Raw genomic sequence first — 20801 nt, 5'->3', positions numbered from 1 at the left:
ACCAGGAAACATAAATATGATAGGAAAAAGCTGTAAAGGATCACAGAAACTAAGGGATGAAGCTACCCCTATTGTCTGGGGGCAAGTGTCTGAATCCAGAACTAGGATTGGTATTGAGTGAACAGGAGAGCAGCAGTCATTTTTTGGCCAAAGAGAAATAAGTGTGTATTATATAGGTGCATTATTCCAAATCTGATAGTTGGAATCTGAGTGATAAATAACTATTAAGTCTTCATTCTCCAAGTAGCCCTCTCATCACCTAATATGGATTTTTGCTGGATGGATGTTTTAAAAGTGGGCTGAAGAAGCCATTTGTTCTTGATTTCCCTCAGAAAATTGTTTGCAATTTTTGGCTTCCATGAGTGCTGGCTGGTTATAAAAATGGCTAAATCAAAATTGCTTCCAATAGTAGGGCAGCTAAGTCTGGCATTGTAGCAGTGAACTGCATAAAGATATGACTTAATAGGGGAAGGAAAGTGGAAGGTAAGCCAGCAAAGAGGAAGGTTGCTTTTCTGTAATTTGTCCACCTGTTTGTAATTTACACAAAGGCATGGTATGGACTAGCTGCTGCCCTTCTCAACCACTTTTGAACTCATGCTCATGGCTAGGTATGACTTAAACAAAAATCGGTAATTCTAAGTAATTTTTTCATGGAGAGATGTGGCTCTCCAATCCAAATCTCCTGCTATATAAACTGTGTTTTTGTCTCCAAAAATATGGTGCAGATGTTACACAGCAATATTTTCACCTTGAAGCTTTCCAGATAAATCATTGGGATTTCCTGTGGGAGATAACATCAGAGTTAGGCTCACGGGGTCTTTCTCTTGCAAGCCTGTCCTGTCTCCAGGTTTATATGCCTGGTGTGGCAAACTGACTGTGCGACATCGTACCAGATGTGAGGGCCATATGCTGTTTTCCTCTGGAAGTCATCCTAAGTCAGTATTTGATGAGGTATGATGCTGCCAAGTAACTGTTGGTAATGTACAGTTCCTCCTTCCCTGCCTGGCTGCAATATGTCCTGTAGTCTCCAGAAGAACATCTGGCAGCTCAGTGTATATTTAGCAACTTGCAGAATTCCCTGCATTGATTTACACAAGGGCTTTAAAAAAATATCATTATGTATTTATCAAACATTTATCACATACCTATTCTACATGAATCTCTGTGCCAGTTTTGGGGACTATACAAACCCTATGAGATATTATTCAACTATTTTACATGAGAAGCAATATATGGCCTGTGGCTCATATGGTTCAACCTAAAATTATGAGCCTGCAGTCTGAGGACCTAGACTGAAGTCCTGGATCCCCCATTTACTAGCTGAGTTACCTCAAACAAGTTCTTTAATTTGTTCTTTCTTTTCAGTGAAATGAGGAAGTGGCCTGGATGACTCCAAGGTCCTTCCTTCAGGACCTTAAGTGTCTAAATTGACAAACCTGGAAGGAGTATTTTTTCCCCCCAAAGAAACCAATTCAGTGGAAGGTATGGAGAAAATAAATGGTAACAGACCCAGTGAGTTTAGCAATGATTTCAGAGACATGGCAAAGTTCTTAACATGAAATTCATCTTAATTCTGCCTAATTTAAGAATAAATATGTACTTGGCATCATAAACCATCACCATTTAGGTTTTATTTAGTAATCTTTTGCAAAATCTGAAAGGTTGGACAACTTAGAGCTTAGCACCATTTTCATTAAAATCTTTAAAATAATAATAATAATAATAATAATAATAATATTTATATAGTGACCTACAATTTTCAAAGCATACATTTTCTGATTTGATCTCACAGCAGCCCAATAAGCCAGGCTATTTTATTTGTCATTCTCTTTCTCTCTCTCTCTCTCTCTCTCTCTCTCTCTCCCTCCCTCCCTCCCTCCCTCCCTCCCTCCCTCCCTCCCTCCCTCCCTCCCTCCCTCTCTCTCTCTCTCTCTCTCTCTCTCTCTCTCTCTCTCTCTCTCTCTCTTTCTAGGAAACTAAGGCTTAGAGAGCTTAAGTGACTTCACACCCTGTGGACAGATCACAAGAATTCTCGATTCATATTACACAGTGTTTTACAAAGTATCATACTTTAAAGATATTATCATGTAAGAACATGTAATAAATAACTTCAAAATGCAATGAATATTTAATCTTAGTGTTCCTTTAACATTTATGCAAAAACTTTTTTGTATTCATTCAATATAAACTTATCTGGCCACTGGGTAAAGCTAGCAATAAAACTACTGGTCTGCAATGTGTTAAGGCCACTGGTTAGAAAGGTTCCCAGCCAGAATTCAAGGCTGGGTTTTATAATTGTTATTTCTGTATCGTTTCCAAACTGATTCCATGAACAGCAAAACAAAGAGGGAAAAATTTGGGAAGAATGCATGCTAGAGAGATAACTAGAAGCAGATTGGAAGGTTTTTGTGTGGAGATACCTGCAGGGCACACATAGCCCATTAAATCTTTCTTCATTGGACAGAACTAAAGTAGGCAACACCTTCATCACTGAGGCATACAACTCCAGGCACTCGAGGGGGGAAAAAATACTAGGCAGGAGCTGGAATGCCCTTTGGGTACCTCTACCCCATAATTAACACTTTCTTCTAATGGATAAGAGCCTCTTTTTTCTTCTTTAAGCTGTGGTGGTCATTCCAACTCCTATAGCTGCTGTGGCAACCAAGGCATCCTGGATTTCTTCATAGTTGCTTCAAGGATCCCTTAGGAGATTGTGCTAAAAACAGTATGAGATGGCTCAAGAGGAGATATTACTAATGATTCTCCTGCTGAAAGGCCACGAGAAGGAGGCTTTCAGAAATCCGCAAGATGATGTTTTATTTCCCCCCCATGTTATGGCCCTCCTAAGATCCCAGGCCAACGGTTGTATATTCATGAAACCTTGGATATTAAAGGAATCTCTTTAAGACTGTTTTGTAGTATATGTAAGATAGAAGTCACTCAAGGATTTAGGCGGACACAGTGAGCAAGCAGAAGGGAAGTTTATTAGAGAGAAAGGGGGGGTGGAGCCACAACCGGGGAAGATTAGGGTTGGATTTTATTCACAAAAACCGCAAGGGTCAGAGGCTGGGGGATACAAGTGTTCTTAGTCTGATTAGATTGAGTTTGTTGTCCTTCAACCTGATTAGTGCTGGCCATTGAGGCTGTGGGCTGTAAGCAGCCTTTGTTATCTTTGGCCTGCTGTCTCGCCCTCTGGTGTGGTTGCCTCCTGTTGTGCCTGATAGGGTGACCTTAGGCTGGTCCACAAAATGAGGCTGGAGCTACTTTCTCATTTGGGACTTTCTGGTTTGCCTGAACCAGATGTCCTCTGCTGGCCTGTCAGTATAGTCCAGTCACTTGATAGATGAAGCAGATGATCCAGAGGAAAGAGGCTGCTACACTGGTGTCCACATTTACATCAGAATCATTGGGGAGCTTTTACAATCCCGATGCCCAAAATCATACTCCATACAAATAAACCACAATGTCTTGGAGTAAAATCCAGGTATCAATGTTTTTTAAAGAACTCCACCCCCATACACACACACATACCAACTAATTCCAGTGTCCAGCAAAGTTTGCAATTAATGGGCTTATGATTTGTCTAAGATCACACACATGGTAGGATAGGAACTCTCCATGTTCAACTCAATTGTTTTTAGCCAAAACTGACTCTTGCCCTGAAAACACAGGATGAGTAGATACAGAACAGCTGCCATAATGATGACATTCCAGGTAATCTCTCACAACTGCTCTTCAAGGTGAATACATTAGCCTCAGTTCACTGATGGAGAATATGAGTGTTTTCATTTGTGAGTCCTTCCTAAATGTAGACGGAGGCCTTCCAGCGGTGCTCCCCCCAGTTGTTGGACATTCCATGGCACATATTCAGGTGTTTAAGGTAAACCTACTGTGTGCAGGTGTTGCCCTAGGGCCTAGGCTATGTGGATAAATGGTCAACAAGGAACAGAAGACTTTGAGCTCCCAGAGCTTATCAGCTAATGAAGGACCAAAGACATAATTCAGCAATTCTAACACTTAAGAATTAAGTCTGGCCCTAACCGGTTTGGCTCAGTGGATAGAGCGTCGGCCTGCATGCAGACTGAAAGGTCACAGGTTCAATTCCGGTCAAGGGCACATCCGCAATAGGAGGTGTGCAGGAAGCAGCTGATCGATGTTTCTGGTTCTCTGTCCCTCTCTCTTCCTGTCTGTAAAAAATCAACAAAATATATTCTTTAAAAAAGTTAAGTCTGAGATGGAAACTTATTTTATTCATTTGCACTGGGCCTTGCTTATTCTAGAGGATTTGTGGCAGCAAAAATACACATAATGAAGTTGTTAGCATATAAATAAGAAACAGAAATCAAGACTAGGGGAAATATAAATAAGTGTAGAAAGTTAAGAACAGAAGAAGAAAAATGTATAGTTATGCAAGTCATAAAGATCTTGGGCTGAACCTCAATTTTGGCATCCACATTGGAAAGGGAGCTATGGTTAATTATAAAGTTCTTATTGTCAGAAATACAAAAAAGCAAAAACAAAACACTCACACACACAAAAACCACAACAGAAACAAACAAACACACACACACACACACACACACACACACACACACACAGTACCTCAGGGAAGGAAAGGCTAACATTTGAATCTTCAGGAAATGTCTCATGTGGAGTTCCATATGGTCAACAATATTCCTATAGTGATTTGCTGGATTTTATGACACGGTGCCTTGTTATAAAATTTGTGATATGAGTAGGTGGTCAGTTTAAATTGATTTATGCCAAATATACATCCAGATGAATCTGTGGCTAGAAGCTAGACTATATGGAAGAATTGATGGATTGGATACACTTAAAAACAGTCTTCATAATTTCTCTCTACTGAGATTTTTATAAGGTAGATGTCTTTTTTTTTTCTTCTTTCAATTTTCCGAGGTGGGGTTGAAGGGCAAGTCTTGTGTGTTGTGGCTAATTTGATGGTTCGTACCAGGGGTCAGCAAACATTTTCTTAAAAGGCCAGATAGTAAATATTTTAGCCCTTGTGGGCCAGATGGTCTTTGTCATAACTATTCAGTGCTGCGGTTGTAACACAAAAGGAGCCATAGACAATACATAAGTGAGTGGAAATGGCTATGTTCCAATAAAACTTGATTTATAAAAACAGGTGCCAGGCCAAATTTGGCTGACAAACTGTATTGCCAATCCCTGGTTTAACATTGAAAATAAAAGCAAATTATATTATTGCTATTCTTTTGTTGGAATTACAGAATGTTTAGAAATTTGGCAAGCCTTGGTCAGTAAGTACCTTTGACCTCATAATTTAATTGATACTAGGTAATGATATATGCTGGAGAGAGCATGGCTCATGTTCAGGTTTCAAATTCTTTACATTCATTGGAGGAACATGTGGACCCAAAGCAATCAAATATAACTAGTAACACATCACAGTGACACTCAACAGACATGGAACTAGGCTTGTTGCAGCACAGAATTGGGCTGGGTCTACACATTTTTTATTTCATGTGGAGAAGGAGAATTGTGTTTCTCACCTGGAGGTCTCACAAAGCAACATGCATTCTCTATTAAGATCTCATGGTTGGTCCCTTAGGAAAGAGAAAAGATGTTGGATTATGTCCAGTAGGTGTGTGCTATTTACTCCTTCATTGTCTTTTCAAGTGCAAAATCTATTCCAGGCTACCAGATGTAGATTCTAACAAGTCTTCATAAGTACAGCCAAAAATACAGCTGCCCTTGGGAAAAAATAATGACTTCACTATAAAAAGGCTTAGTTACGAGCAGATAATGCATGTTGATGGTTTGCTGTGATCTGGATTTTTTAATATCTCCCACTGGCCATAAACTAATCTGAGGGGTGAATTGTGCACTGGGAGCTACCTTAAAGGGTTAATTCTGGGAGGTCACCAGAACAGGTGGCCTCAAGTGATTTGGAATCCGAAGCAGTGGGTGATTTAGGGCTCCAGCCTTAGATATTGCTTTAACTAGTTTATGGATAACTCATAGTCCTGAACAATGAATTATGAACTAACATGTGCCATAGGTAGTGACAGTGGGAAAGTGGGCTTAGACAGACAGCTTCAGAAGAGTTTGTAAAATCATGGAATACAGTGGTGGAACCCTTGGGGCTTCATTGTCAATTTGAGCATAATTTGATATATAATTCTTTCTGGATAGTAAGGAATTGTTCCTTTTGCTCCATTTGGAATTTCCTAACTATTCACTTATCTGGCAGCATATGGTGGTTTAAAAAATGGTTTCTGTTCATTGTAATCACTACTCTAGGCCTATGGAGAACAAGTACTGTGTCTTTATCTTTATTTTCTCAGCCATTGTCCTGTACCTGATTCCTAAGGGCCACTCAAAAATGGTTACGCAGTGAATGAATCCTGGCTAATATCATCCTGTTTGCAAAACTAGCATCATAGAGTGGCGAGTTGCTAGGAAGAGAGGTGGCTCTTTTTTTTGTTGTACAAACTGTGGCAAACCTTGAACCCTTCCAATAGAGACTAAGGCTTTCTGTTTAGGGGCTGAAATATGCCTATAAGACCTAGAAAGCAGAAAAGCATTCATGTGAAGTTACAGTGCCCCCGCTTCCCTCCTGTAGATACCACCAGATGAGGGTGAGGTAAAGGATATATAGAGCAGGTATGAAATATTTTTAATAGTGGCTTATTCTTAACAAGCAAAATTTGAGACCAGAGAAGTTTCAAGGATAATTTTCTTAGGGGAATTGTCTGATATCAGTCACCTGCGATGTTTCACTTTTTCAGAAATATCAAGTGACCAGACATACTATTTTATTCCCTCCTCTTTCCTCTGGCTCTTGCCAACATGCTTACTAATAACAACAACTTTATCTATTGTCTTACGAAAATAAATTTCCTTTGACAAAAGTTACAATATGGTTTTACAGTCATATCTTTAAAATATCCTTGCTATTACGGTAATAAGAAAGACATAGAGAATGGGGACATTATGAGCCAAAACCAATTTAATATTGGCAGCACTGAGGTGTAGCACAGTTCTGTTTCTACTCCACCCTGGTGGTCAGGTCTTGCCAGTAAGAAGGGGTAAAGAACCAAGAAGATGGGGATGTACACAGGAGCTCTCAAAACCCAGCTGGGCTCTAGCCCTGAGCATTGCATTGTAGGGTTCCCCTACCAGGAGAATGTGGAAACAAAGAAAAAACAAAGATGAATTTAAAGCAAAGCCTAACCTCACATGAGTAGTTTGTCTTACTATAATACATAAATTGCCCAACTCCATTGCATCTAGGTTTATAAGTGGTGAACGTTGGCCCCAGGGTCATTGAATATCTTTTCCTCCTTATTATCTCCACCCACATCACAAGACCAAGGAAACCTGAGCATCTGTTTTGCCCCTGACCCTCCCCTAGTATTAACCACAAGGCAACATAAATAGAATAAAGAGATTAATGGATAATTTTAAGTAGCCGCTAGGATGACGTCATATTCCTGCTTGGGTTAGTGTTGAGAGTCAATTATAAGTTGTCATGACTCTGAGTATCTTTAGATCATAGAAACATGCAGATCTCCAAAGTAGGTATTAATTACTTTTACCTGTGTATTCATCTGTTCACTGATCCATTCTGACTATTCTTGGTCCCAGGGCCTGAGGATCATTTTCTCTGACGCATCACGGCTCATCTTCCGGCTCAGTTCCTCCAGTGGCATGCGGGCCACCATCAGGCTGTATGCAGAGAGCTATGAGAGGGATCCCAGCGGTCATGACCAGGAGCCACAGGTACCAAAACAGAGCTGTGCTCCCAGCACTATGTGTTTCACTGCTTCTGACAAATTCTGAGAGCTCCTATATGCCTTTAGTGGGAATGATTATATTCTGGAAAGTAAATTTCATATTGATACTTCCAGCTGAAGGACAAACTTAAGAGTAACTACAAGCAAATTTAATTCATTCATAGCAGTGTTTTCAACAGAACAATTGTTCTCCAGCATCTATGAGACTAGCTTTTCTCAAATGACTCACCTCTCTTAATTGCTCTGCATTTTGTTGAGGGTGACATTAAGAAGAGGCACCTATAGATAAGGAAATTTCGAGTTAGAGTCAAACTGGTCAAACTACGCAGAGCCTTGATTATGCTCATGTAAATTATGAGTCTTCAGGTGTTTGGAAAACTCTGGGTTGAACCATGACCTTAAAGTGCCAATATAGATGCTACTCTGGGCTTCCTCTCTGAGATTGCTGCCAAGCCTGGCATGTGAGAAGGGACTGTGGCTGGCCTGAATTTAAAGTCAAGGGAAGACACTAACAAGGCTAAGCCAGCCAGTGTTTGGCAAAGCCTCCTTATTGTTGTCAACAATCAAACCAATTAATAATTCACCTAGAAAAATAATAAGCCATTCCACTCCCTTATTCATTCAAGCTCCAGGCAACATTAATTAATACCAGTAAGGACCCACTATAATGTTGGGTACTTCCAGCTACACTGTTTGCTGCCCCCTCCCTCTTGGTCTTTACTTCAACCTGGGTTTGAAGCAGGGTCTTTGATAATTTCTTGAGATGAAAACATTGGCTCCATCTCCAATGCTTTTTTGTGAAGAAGAGAAGTAAAGAAAATGTCACTGCTTCTCATTTTACAGTTGCTCAGAATTTCCAGTTATAATTGGCCATAGCTGTTCCCTGGATGGAAAAGATGCCAGGGAACATTTTCTTCCTTTGTCAATACTTTAGTGGGGTTTTCTTCATAACACTTCTCTTTGGAGAGGCTCAAAGAACTCAGGAAAAGGATACCATACATAGATCCTTACACTTGACCCTGCAACTAGCAAATCTGTCGAGTAATACGATCCCAGGTGGGGAAGTAGATGCCTAGGAGGCAGTTGTCAGGGTCACCTAGAGCATGAAGGGGCAGAGCATGAGGCCAGCATCATGTGCTCGGTCCTTCCTCAGGATCACAGGCTTCCCATGCAGGGATGGGTCTCACTCTGCCAACATGATTTGTTTGTGAGTAAATTTCACCCAGGATAGTACAAAGCCATGCAAAAATTGGAGGCTCACCCTACCTTTCTATATAACACTCTCATCTATATCTTATGTTTTGGAAACAAGGTTAAAACACGGATCTGAATGTTCAGAGCTTTGTACAGGGTGAGGAATGATATTCCTGGCCTCACCAGCTCTGAGTCACTCAGACTAAGGGCTATTTTTTCTCAACATTCTTTTCCCTATTTGCACATAATAAGTGGTTATGATATTTGCTTATTTTTACTTACCTTCTGCATAGGCTGCAGGGATACCTTTATATTGTCTAGGCCATTAGGCATGTGTGAAAACAATCCCAGACACACATTTTCTGTCTATCCTTCTAAGTTTTTCTGGTTGACCTAACAGTCAAATTGACATGAGACAGATTAGCAAGAGGAAAAAAAGTTAAAGTTTAATAACATATAGACCTCTTATATACACAGGATAGACCTGGAAAACTGAGTAACTCTCTGAAATGGCAAAAGTTACCACCTTAAATAATATTGCCAACTGAGACAAAATATTTTGATGTTGGGGGGTTGTGGGAGGTACTAGAAAAAAGCCCAGAAAACAAGGATAACATTATTGTGCATATCTCAGTCCTTGGCTCTCCTGTGATGAGAGTTTCTAGAGTTAAGGTCATCCCCCACTTCCCAGTAAAGTGAGGGAGACATTCTTACAAACGGAGATTTCCCTTATACATGTCTCTTACTACAGGGTAACTTCCACTCAGTTTTTAGAGCTTTTCTTATGTATTCAGTTTCTTAAAAATAAACAACCTAAAATAATCCTTATGCAAAGAGACACATTTTGGGGTGGCAAATGTGCTCTCCTACAAGTCTCTTTCTGAGATGGTCCACAAAAGCTAAATGGTGCCCCCTTTTTAAGGCTTCCAGGGGGGCTGTGTGTTAAGTATGGTCAGGGTCTGGGGCAGGCTGTTCCCAAATATCCCACAATGGCAGAGTGATTACTTTGCATTAAAGTTACTGGACCAGCAGCCAGTGCAAGAAGAGCATGTTGACCCTCCCTGATCTCGTAGAATGTAGGGAATAAATCTCCCCTGCAAAAGGTGTCCTCCTTGACCCAGGGAGTGAAGAGAGACACCCATATCAATAGAGTTAAGGAATCTAGAGCCTAGAAGCCTGTGAAGCCTTATTTTTTCTAATTTACTACACAGACCTTTTTCTGTTTAGATTCCTAGCAAATGAGCATACAAAACTAAGTTTCTTTGTCCTGTCAAATGTTCACAAATTTATTGTTTCTTTGTCTAAAACATGACACAAAGGTGGACTGCTTCATCATTTCTCTGAGTATTATTTATGATCTCTTACATGCACAAATTATTATAAGTTGGTTTTTCTTCTGTTTATCTGGTCTTTTTCAATTCTATTATTAGTCCAGCCGTCAGATCTCAAGAAGGGTAGAAGGGAGAACTTCCCCCTCCCCTACAGTATATGTACTTCAGTCTGTGGTAAAACCACCATTGCTGTGTGTTATGAATGGTTGGGGGTCCTTGCATTGATACTGTCTTCTGATTGCTGATATACTCTCCTTTTCTAATCATATGCAAGGGTTTTCCCTGAACCTGGCTAGGTGGGCCTCCCAGTGTTTAGCATAGGACCTAGAATAAAATGTTATGTTAAAAATAGAACTTCTTATTAAAATACTACACATCATTGACTCACCAACTTATGCCCTATTGCCTAGTATAGTGGTCGGCAAACTCATTAGTCAACAGAGCCAAATATCAACAGTACAACGATTGAAATTTCTTTTGAGAGCCAAATTTTTTAAACTTAAACTTCTTCTAATGCCACTTCTTCAAAATAGACTTGCCCAAGCTATAGTATTTTGTGGAAGAGCCACACTGAAGGGGCCAAAGAGCCGCATATGGCTCAAGAGCAGCAGTTTGTTGACCACAGGCTAGTACATTTAAATCAAGATATAACTTTAAGATTTTTAAACCTTACATCTAAAACCCTAAGGAAAGGAAGAAGATTCTTAGCAGGCCCACCTGTCTCAATTACTGCAGCCGTTGGACCAGGGATGGCCTACTAACAGCATTGTTTTACAGGACCACCTGCTTCTGCCTTAAAAGAGTGGTGGAAGGAAAGGCCTTTGGTTAGCAATTAGCAGAGATAAAAAATAAATTAATAAGGCATTCTCCTGAAGCTGCAAGTGTTATTACTGATTCAGGGCCTGACAGGGAAACACCAGCTTATGTTGCTTTCTGAGCCACAGAGAAAAACCTCTTCTGCCTTTTTGGTTTGTTCTATTGTAATTGGCAGCCCAGAAAACAAACCAAACAGAGAACAAATAGCCACCTCACCCACCCCACACTGGCACCTGTACTCAGATACCAGTTAAAGTGCTTCTGTACCGGGCAGAGATTCCATTGATATCTCATTCCAATTCAACAGATTTTTTTTATCCCCTTTAACACAAAGCCCATCTACGTTCAAGTTATTTAGCAAGAAGACTGGAAAGTTCCCTTCAACTGGCTTTGTTAGCATCTGGCTATTTTACTTTGAGCTGGGATAGTTACTTTTCCTGACATTTTACACACATGTGAACAGAACTTGTTTTGAACATTTATACTGTGGTTGACTCATGCAAGTATTCATAACTATCCTACTGATGCAACTAGGAAAACTTTTGATGCAATCTTCATGCACGTAAGTTTCTTTGCCCTCTTATAGATTTACCATTTTGGGTCCATTTGTATAACAGTGATTATACTATTTGTTTTAAGTTATTCTAAAATAACTTATTAGCTACATTCAAGAATATATATATTTAAACATTTTAATTAAATCTTTATTGTTGTAAGTATTATATACATATCCCTTCCTCTCCCCCCACCCCCCAGTGATCTCCCCAGGCCCCCACCTCAGGCCTTTACCACCCTATAGTCTGTGTCCATGGGTTATGCCTATGTGCATGCAAGTTCTTTGGTTGATCTCTTCTCACCTACTCACCTCTGCCTTCCCTCTGAGGTTCGACAGTCTGTTCCATGCTTCTATGTCTCTGGATCTATTTTGTTCATCAGTTTATTTTGTTCATTTGATTCCACATTTTAAAGAAAATTCTATCTATATGCACTTAGGAATTGGTGGTGAGAGGAAAAAGGAGATTGGGAGGCTCTTGATAAGATGAAAAGGTGCTTGCTTTGCCCTCACTGTGTCATTGGTAAACCAGCAAGGAAAGCTCCCCAGGTCTATTTCCAAGAGTATGTAGTTTGACAAAGACAAGATTACTTTAATGTTACTGACAATCAGTAGACCTTTAAGGAGCCCGATAACCAGCTAGCTGGTAATAATTTAGAAAAAGATGAGCCAAAAGGATTTAAATTCACAGGTAACCAGAAACAGGCAGTTGTTTCTATTTTCTTTCCCACCAGGTTTATTAGCAGGGCTGCTAAAATATCTATTTTGTATATGTTTTTATTGATTTCAGAGAGGTAGCTAGGAGGGAGAGATAGAAACATCAATGATGAGAGAGAATCATTGATCAGCTGCCTCTCTCATGCCCCCTACTGGGTATCAAGCCTGCAACTTGGGCATGTGCCCTGACTGGGAATCAAACCCTGACCTCCTAGTTCATGGGCCGACCAATGCTCAAACACTGAGCCACACGGGCTGGGCCAGACATATCTGTTTTAATTACCGTAAGTCAACAAAGTGTTCACCTTCTTTCCTTGTCCCTTTCATTCTGTGGGTGGAGTGGCTAATGAACAGTAAAAGGGTCTAAAGGAAAAGGAAGAAGTTTTGTTAAGGGCTGGGATAATTACAGACTGATAACCAGGTCCTGACTAATCAACAGTTGGCTTAGGTACTTTAATTGCAGAATATAACTGCTCCCAACCCCACCCCAACTCCAGGAAGGAGCCTGATTTTCCCAACCTTCTTTCCCACTGAGGGAATTGAAGTGTGTATTTCTGATAAGCTGCACCTCGATGTCTTTAAGGACTAATATCTAAGCACAGAGAGTCCCTCTATATTGGATTAATCTGTCAAAGCAAAGGCCATCTATCATTTTGCCCAACCTGTCCTTAGTATGACTTTATAACCCAGAAATATAAAGTACAGAGCCATTTTGCTTTATGTTAGGAGAACATATCATTTATTATCTAAATCAGGATACTTTTGAGAGTGAAGGGGGCACTAATAATTATAGTGACACCCTCCCCAATAAACCAGGGCAAATGATTACTCTAGTTACATGCCTTTGTGCTCTCTTAGATCTGCATGTATCTTTAGAGAGGGGTTTTCAGGAGCATTACTAACATAAGCCTTGTAGTACAGAGGGAACATGCAGGAGTGAAGAGTTAGATCGTCGTTCTAATTCAGACTGTACACCAGAACGACTTGGGTGGCTTGGTAAAAACACACAGGCCTGGGCCCCCCTCCCAGACATTGTACTTTATTGTTCTGAGGTAGAGCCTGTATTTTTAAAGCACTTCCAAGGTAATTCAAATTAGAGAAGGGCCTCTAAACTTTAATATGTTGTTAATCATCTGTATCTTGTTAAAATGAAGATTCTGAGTCAAGTCTGAGGAAGGTCAGAGAGTATGCATTTCTCAGAAGTACTCCAGTGAGATTGTATTGCTTGTCTAGGAGTCACACTGAATAGCAGAGAGTTATATAAACTGTGAAGCCCTAATAGCAGGACCTTAACTTCTTTAAAATCATAAAAAGGGCAACACCTGTTTTTAGTGCCTTTCCATGCATGAGTTGCTGGCCTCTAACTCACATCTCCAGTTGCCCATTGGACTCCACTAGAATGTCTTCTGGGCATCTTTAACTTGACGTGTGCAAAACTGAACTCCTGTCAGCCTCCCAGGATCCTCCCCATTCCCCCTTCCCCCTGCTTCTTTAAGTTCTTCATTTCAGTAAATGGTGGCTCTATCCTGTTAGTAGGGTTGGCCAGACACTTAGAATTCATCCAGGGGGTACGATTCTTTCTCTCATGCCCCATATTCAGCATCAGATCCAACCAACATGACCTTCAAAACACAACCAGGTCTGGCCTCCTCTCCCCATTTCTATGCAGGGCCAAGCCTCTGCTCCTTTACATCATTGCACTGGTCTCCTTCTTTCTACTCTTGTCCACTCCCTATCCACAGCTAGTCTCAGAACAGCAACCAGAGTGATGTTTTTAAGACATGTTAGATCACCTCTTTACTCTGCTCACATCATCCAAGGGCTCTTCATCTCACTAGGAGAAGAGCCTAAACCCTTACCATGGCCCCAAATGCCCCACTGGAGGTCTACCTCCGACTTCATCTCCCACCTCTCATTCGCTTTCCCTCTTCACTCCAGCCAATGTTCTAGGCTTGATAATTTGCTAGAACAACTCACAGAATCCAGGATAGCTCTTTGCTTATGATTAGTGGTTTATTATTAAGGGTACAACCCAGGAACAGCCTAATGGAAGAAATGTGTGGGGGAGGGTGTCTACAGTTTCCTGGCCCACCACTGTCCCAGCAGAGGTTTCGTTATGTAGGAATGATTAACTAATTCATTGACCATTGGTGAGTGAACTCTACAGACAGCCCTTCTCCCTTCCTGGGAGGTTGGGTTGGGCAGAAAGTCCCAACCCCTTATTCCCGGTTCTCTGATTATAGCCCTCATCTTAAAGCTATCAATGTAGGGGCCCACCAAGAGTTACCTCAGGAGCATAAGCTCAGGTATGGTTGAAAGGGTCTTGTTATGAATAACAAAAGGCATTCCTATCCCTCGGGAAATTTAAAGGATTTGGGGAGCTCTGTGCTAGGAACTAAAGACAAAAATCAAATGTATTTTTTATTATACCACACTTAATAAGTATGGGTAAATGTGTTTGGAAAACCACCAATTTTCTCTCCCTTAATTTGAATTATCAGTGAATATGCTTTTAAAATGATTAAAATAATAATGTTATAAATTCATATTGGTTGTATTTTATAATTAATGGGACATCTGAAGTGACTTGGAAAATAAAATTAGAAATTGAAATTATATGTGTGATATAGAAGATTTGGAAACAGAACAGAATTCTGAAGTGACACATAAATAGACTGTCACTTAAACATTTAATTTACATGATAATATGAAGAAGTATGTATGGATTTACATGTATAAATGTATGTGCATATGTATATATGTATATGTGTGTATATACACACACATATATATACATGGTTTTGGAGTTATACTAGATAAATATATAACAAAAACATTATGTTGTTATTTTTTTTAAATCTGCATAGGAATATATTAATAATCATATATGCAAGGACAATCATGAGGAAATACATCATTTTATTTTACTTCTCAGAGTTTGATCTCTATTGCTGTAATTTGGAAATATTAGGGAGGGTGGAGTAATATAGAGAGAGTTTAGAAAAGAAGTACATGGTTAAAGAGTTGGGATGTAAATGCTGTGGCCAAGTTCATAGCTGGCTCATTTTGCATGGAAGAGAGGCGTTGCCTGAGGTCTTCAGGAATTTAAAAACTCATATGAGGCAGAGAAAGATGACCAGTTGTTCTTCACAACTAATGAATATGAATTTCAATAATTAAACTCAATCTGAACTGTAAGGGACTCAGATGTACTATTAGAGCAATTTCAACTGCGAGAATGCCTGCCCAATTAAGGTGGCTGGTTTTCTAGACCACATAGATTTAGAGGATTTTTAAATATGAGCAAGGATGGAAAGGAACTGAGTTAGATAACATCTCAAGGTATTTCTCAGCCTTTTTTTTTTTAAAAAAAAAAAAAAAAGAAACAAGTTGTGGTCAGGTGGGTTAGATTTCCCTCTAGTGGCATAGAAAGGAATTTAGTACAGTTTGTAGCTGAATTACAGTTGAGAAAGAAGCAAAGATGTATAAGTTTTCTGTTTCTAATCATTTAGGTACACTACCCCTTGGAAAATAAAAATGGGAAACAGTCCTTCTTTTCCTCCCTTCGATATTGAGATGAGGATCAGGCTGTGTTGCTGTGGATGGATGCTTTCCCTGGGACTGAGCCATTCCAGGGATGATCATCTGGTGGATTGTGCAACATTCCGTGGGCTGGGAATTTGGCAGGTGTTTCATCGGCTGGTGACTCTCCCAGTGCAGGGCTGCTTTGGGTGTTGAAGACAGTGGGACTTTCCTTTGGGCCGTGCTGGGTCTGAACTCTCTTCAGGGTACTGAGTGTGTGCTGGCTCAGGGCAGGGACATTCTAGGACTTGTGGGAAAGCATGTGCCTTGATGACAGTGACTATAAACTACTCATGTCAGTCCCACCATAGGCACCTACTTTTGGAAGTATTCACAAAAGAGACCTTTATGCAAAATCTTCAAAGTCTATCTTGGCAGTGCCAATTTCTCCCAAGAGCCTAGTGGCCTTAGGAGACAGAAGAGCTAAATATTGTGCTTTGATTCTGGCTTTGACTCAATTGTGGATTTAGGTTTAGAGACCTGAAGCTCTGAAAAAAAAAAATTACTCGCCCCACTTCCCCACCTGTATTCAAAATAAAAACAACACTAGCTTTAAAAATAAATGTAAGGAAATTTTACAAAATGTCTTTTTCCCCCTTATGATGCTATTCATTTTGGTGCCTCTGCTTTGCTGTGTCCAAAGCACATGCTTAACCAGCTACTGATTAACCTGGCACTGTTTAAGTCCACAAATCAGAGTTGCTAGATCTTGTTTACTCAGCCTGAAAAGGGAGCATGAATGAATTTGCCTTGATCACACAAATACAGAGGGTCATGGGCCATAACTTCTCTCACCAGATGAATGGGTTTGACAAGCTGTGGCCAGCATAATCTGGCTTTCTCACATCCTCTTTGTGGCAACCCAGGTGCACAACACAACCAAGTTTCCATGCCTTCCAGCAGAAAGGTACACCAGCTCATGAGCTGGTGGAGAGTTAGGTTTCTTCGAAGCAGTGCCCTTCTTGGGCGGAAAGTAAATCATTTGCTTTGCTTATAAATTTTGGTGTATATTGGCAAATAAGTACTGATGGTGAATCTGGAGATGGCCTGTCATCTTCAGAAGAAGGCTCAGGACTGTGCCATGCAGTCAAGTAGCACAGGAGAAGGAAGGGACTGGGCTCCCTACCATGGTCTCACTGGTCCCCCCTAGGGAACACAGGGTCCAGGCAGTTGAGGGGAAGATGTGGCTGTTTTAGCTCCACTGTCTACTGCTCTTGGCTGATTCTTTTAATTGATTTTGAGAGAGGAGAGGAGAGGAGAGGAGAGGAGAGGAGAGGAGAGGAGAGGAGAGGAGAGGAGAGAGAGAGGGAGAGAGAGAGAAAGAGAGAAGGAGGGAGAGAGAGAGAAAGAGAGAAGGAGGGAGAGAGGGAAGAAAGAGAGAGAGAGGGAATCCATTTTTGTTGTTCCGCTTATTTATGCATTTATTGGATGATTCTTGTATGTGCCCTGACTTGGAATTGAACTGCCAACCTTGGTGTATTGGGATGATGCTCTAACCAACTGAGTTATCCAGCCACGTCTGCTATAGGCTGATTTTAATTTTGATACCTTAATCCTGGAATGAGAAATCCTGCTCAAGGTGCAGGTGAGGAAGTTCCCCATCCTTTGTTTTTGCCTCCCAGGAAAACTGGGAGGCGTGGAAACTCCAAAACAGCAGCATCTCCATAACAGAACTTTAGGACAGGAGGGAAAGCAAACAAAGTTTATGACATTCTTGTTTTATGAGGGGTTTTTGTTTCCTTTGAGCATTTTTTGTTGGTAGAAATCATCATGTGAGGCATTGCTTGGTAGGTTGTAGCCTCTGCCCTCCAAATTTAATGATAGTGGACTGGGAGGTAAATAAGATTATGAGAGTGTTTTAAAATGTAGGTTTTATTAGTGTTCAAGTATGGTGAGGCCAACAAATTAGGAGACAATTGTCATTGAAAAGATAGCTCATTACTCACTGTTCTCAAGAGGAGGGGACAGGCCACATGATACCCTGCAGGGCCACCCAGGGAAGCACCAGGATCAGTTACGAAGCAGAAGTGGGGGGAAATGTGGTTCTTGTGGGAAGAAAGGGCGAGGCAGGGTAAGAAGGGACTGGCTAGTTTGAATAATTTCAGCAGGCTCTGGGACATAGACACCAGCCTTTGCTGTCTGGTACCTGGCTCTGGGGTGATTAGAGCTGGTGGACAGTGGCCTGAGAATGAGAGCTCAATAAAGGGGGTGTTTGGTGTTTGGCTTGATCAGTCTTCATATAAAAGGTGTGCTCCCGGAAATTAGCTAGCCTTGGAAGGTTCCTAAGTGTCAGCCCATCATAATAAAAGACATGCTTAATACAAAGAGAAAAAGACAAAGCCATGGTCACTTTTTCAGGTGGATAAAATGATCTGGCACCAAAATTTTGTTTTGTCATATACCAACCAGTAAGGCTAAATGCCCACTGTTCAAAGGTTGGGCTTTAGACTCATAAATCTTTGGTATTGAGCCTCAGTTCTATTGCTTTTCAACTCTGTAACATTGTGCAACTTAATTTCTGTAAGCTTCAGTGCTTTCTCATTCAAATGGGAATAAAAACACTTTGTATTCCATAGGATTGTTGTGATGATAAATGAGATCGTTCATATAAAATGTTTTGGACAGTGCTTGGCACATATAGAGTGCTCATAGCACATTGCTAATAACAATGTAGATTAGTTTTCTGGTCATATGAGGATCAAAGAGTCTCAGATAACTAGCAGTTTATTTTATAATGAAATTAACCTGTCTTGTCATATATTCTCCCATTAAATGCTCCTAGAGCAAACGGGATCTGTGGGAGATGTCCCAACAGAACTGGCAGCTGTAATGACCTTGCTTTTATAAAGGGTGCCAGGGCCCTATGACATGGTGTCTTATATATACCATACTGTATTAAAAGGTTTATTTTTTTAAATATATTTTATTGATTTTTTACAGAGAGGAAGGGAGAGAGATAGAGAGCTAGAAACGTCGATGGGAGAGCAACATCGACCAGCTGCCTCTTGCACACCCCCCACTGGGGATGTGCCCGCAACCAAGGTACATGCCCCTGACCGGAATCGAACCCGGGACCCTTCAGTCTGCAGACCGACGCTCTACCACTGAGCCAAACCGGTTTCGGCTGTATTTAAAGGTTTAAAAATAAAGTCGAGAGTCTCTGTCTCTCCAGTCTCCCCTCTTTCTTACTTTTCCTATCTTTAGAATCCTTACATCCATGGAGCTTGTGGAACAAATTTTCTCTTCTAGCTTGAAGCAAGAGGGACTGAAATGAGGTTGTTCATTAATTTTATTTTATTGAAGGTGATGTGCAATTGAAGGTTGGTTGTTTCCAGCTAATCTTCCAGAAAGGATTTAAAGACTAAAGTGGCCGTGAGACAAAATGTGGGCTTCCTGAAGATTCCTGTAATCTCTGTTGCTGGTTATGAAGCATGTGCATGCTGGCTTCAAAGTGTTAAATGCAAAAAAGTAGTCCCATGGAGTAGATGTTAGCAAGCTTCTTTACGTAAAGGGCCAGTTAGTAAATACTTGAAGTTTGCTAGCTGTATTAATTTCTAGGGCTTATGTAACTGACTACCACAGACTGGGTGGTGCAAAGAGAAATTCATTGTCTCACAGTTTCTGGAGGCTGAAAGTCCAAGATCAAGGTGTTGGCAGATGGATTCCTTGTAAGGGAGGTGAAGGAATGATCTGTTCCAGGCCTCTCTTCTTGGTTTATAGATGGCTGTCTTCTATCTCTTTACATCATCTTCCCTCTATGTGTGCCTGGTTCAAATTTTCTTTTCTTATTGAATTAGAGTTCACCCTAATGACCTCATTTTAACTTGATTGCCTCTGTAAAGATTATCTGCCAAGATCACATTCTGAGGTACTGGAGGTTAGAACGTCAACATAGGAATTTTCAGAGTGGAAGACACAATTTAACCCATGACACTAGCCATATGGTTTGTGTTATAACTTCTCACCTGCCATTGTAGGGTCCTCCTTGGATGCAATGTCAACATCACCGGGATGCTTTTTAGAAATGCAGAATTTCAGTCCCCACCCCAAACCTGCTGAAGCAGATCCTGCATTTAAATAAGATCTCCAGGTGATCTTTGTGCACATTCAAGTGTGAGAGTTCCTGCTATTACTGCCTTTGGATCCTTATTTCTACCTCTGCTTAGCATGACTGACAACCCCCTCCACCACCCCCACTCTACCCCTGCCAAGCACATAAATCCCTCTAATGCCAAGCCGCTACAGAGCATTTATAGGAGTGACTGGCCTCTCTGATTCTTCCCTTCTGGAAAATTACAGAAAGTGCAGAAAATAACCCCCCAAAAATGTCTCAAGACCTTTGAATACGCATTTTCTGCTTGCCAGAACAATGAATAAAGAGTGAAGCAAGAAAATCAGATTCACTTTGCATCTCCATAGAAACCCTACCTCAGTATGAACTCTGTAGTGTTAGACTGTTTTCTTCTCACAATTATACTAATCAAGCTGAGAGATTCAAAATAACCCAGGGATAAAGTAAAGTTCTATTTTAAAATAGAATTTATTGGGATGACATTTGTTAATACAATTATATAGGCTTGAAGTGTATAATTTTATAATATATCATCTGTATATTGTGTGTTCACTACCCAAAGTCGTCTCTTTCCATCACCATTTATCCCCCCTTTACCTCCTCCTAACCCCACTTTCCCTCTGGTAATACTGATGTCTATGCCTATGAGGTTTTTCTTGCTTAATTCCTTCACCTTTTCAATCAAGCCTCCAAACTTCCTCCCCTCTTACAGCTGTTACTCTGTTCTCAGCATCTATGAGTCTGTTTCTATTTTGTTT

The 20801-nt window shown here is 40.6% G+C and overlaps 1 protein-coding gene across 1 annotated transcript in view; it reads left to right on the top strand.

Annotated features, from left to right (window-relative positions):
* PGM5 (phosphoglucomutase 5) overlaps window positions 1–20801 on the top strand; it is a 161753-nt gene that overhangs the window by 127773 nt on the left and 13179 nt on the right. The window contains exon 10 of the mRNA XM_084899519.1: window positions 7630–7764. Coding sequence (XP_084755645.1) covers window positions 7630–7764 — 135 coding nt within the window. The remainder of the gene's footprint in view (window positions 1–7629; window positions 7765–20801) is intronic.

The sequence above is a fragment of the Pipistrellus hanaki genome (assembly GCF_964339955.1).
Source record: "Pipistrellus hanaki genome assembly, chromosome: 11".
In the NCBI taxonomy this organism is placed as follows: Eukaryota; Metazoa; Chordata; class Mammalia; order Chiroptera; family Vespertilionidae; genus Pipistrellus; species Pipistrellus hanaki.
The sequence above is the reverse complement of the archived record's forward strand: the minus strand, read 5'-3'. Positions and strand labels throughout refer to the sequence as shown.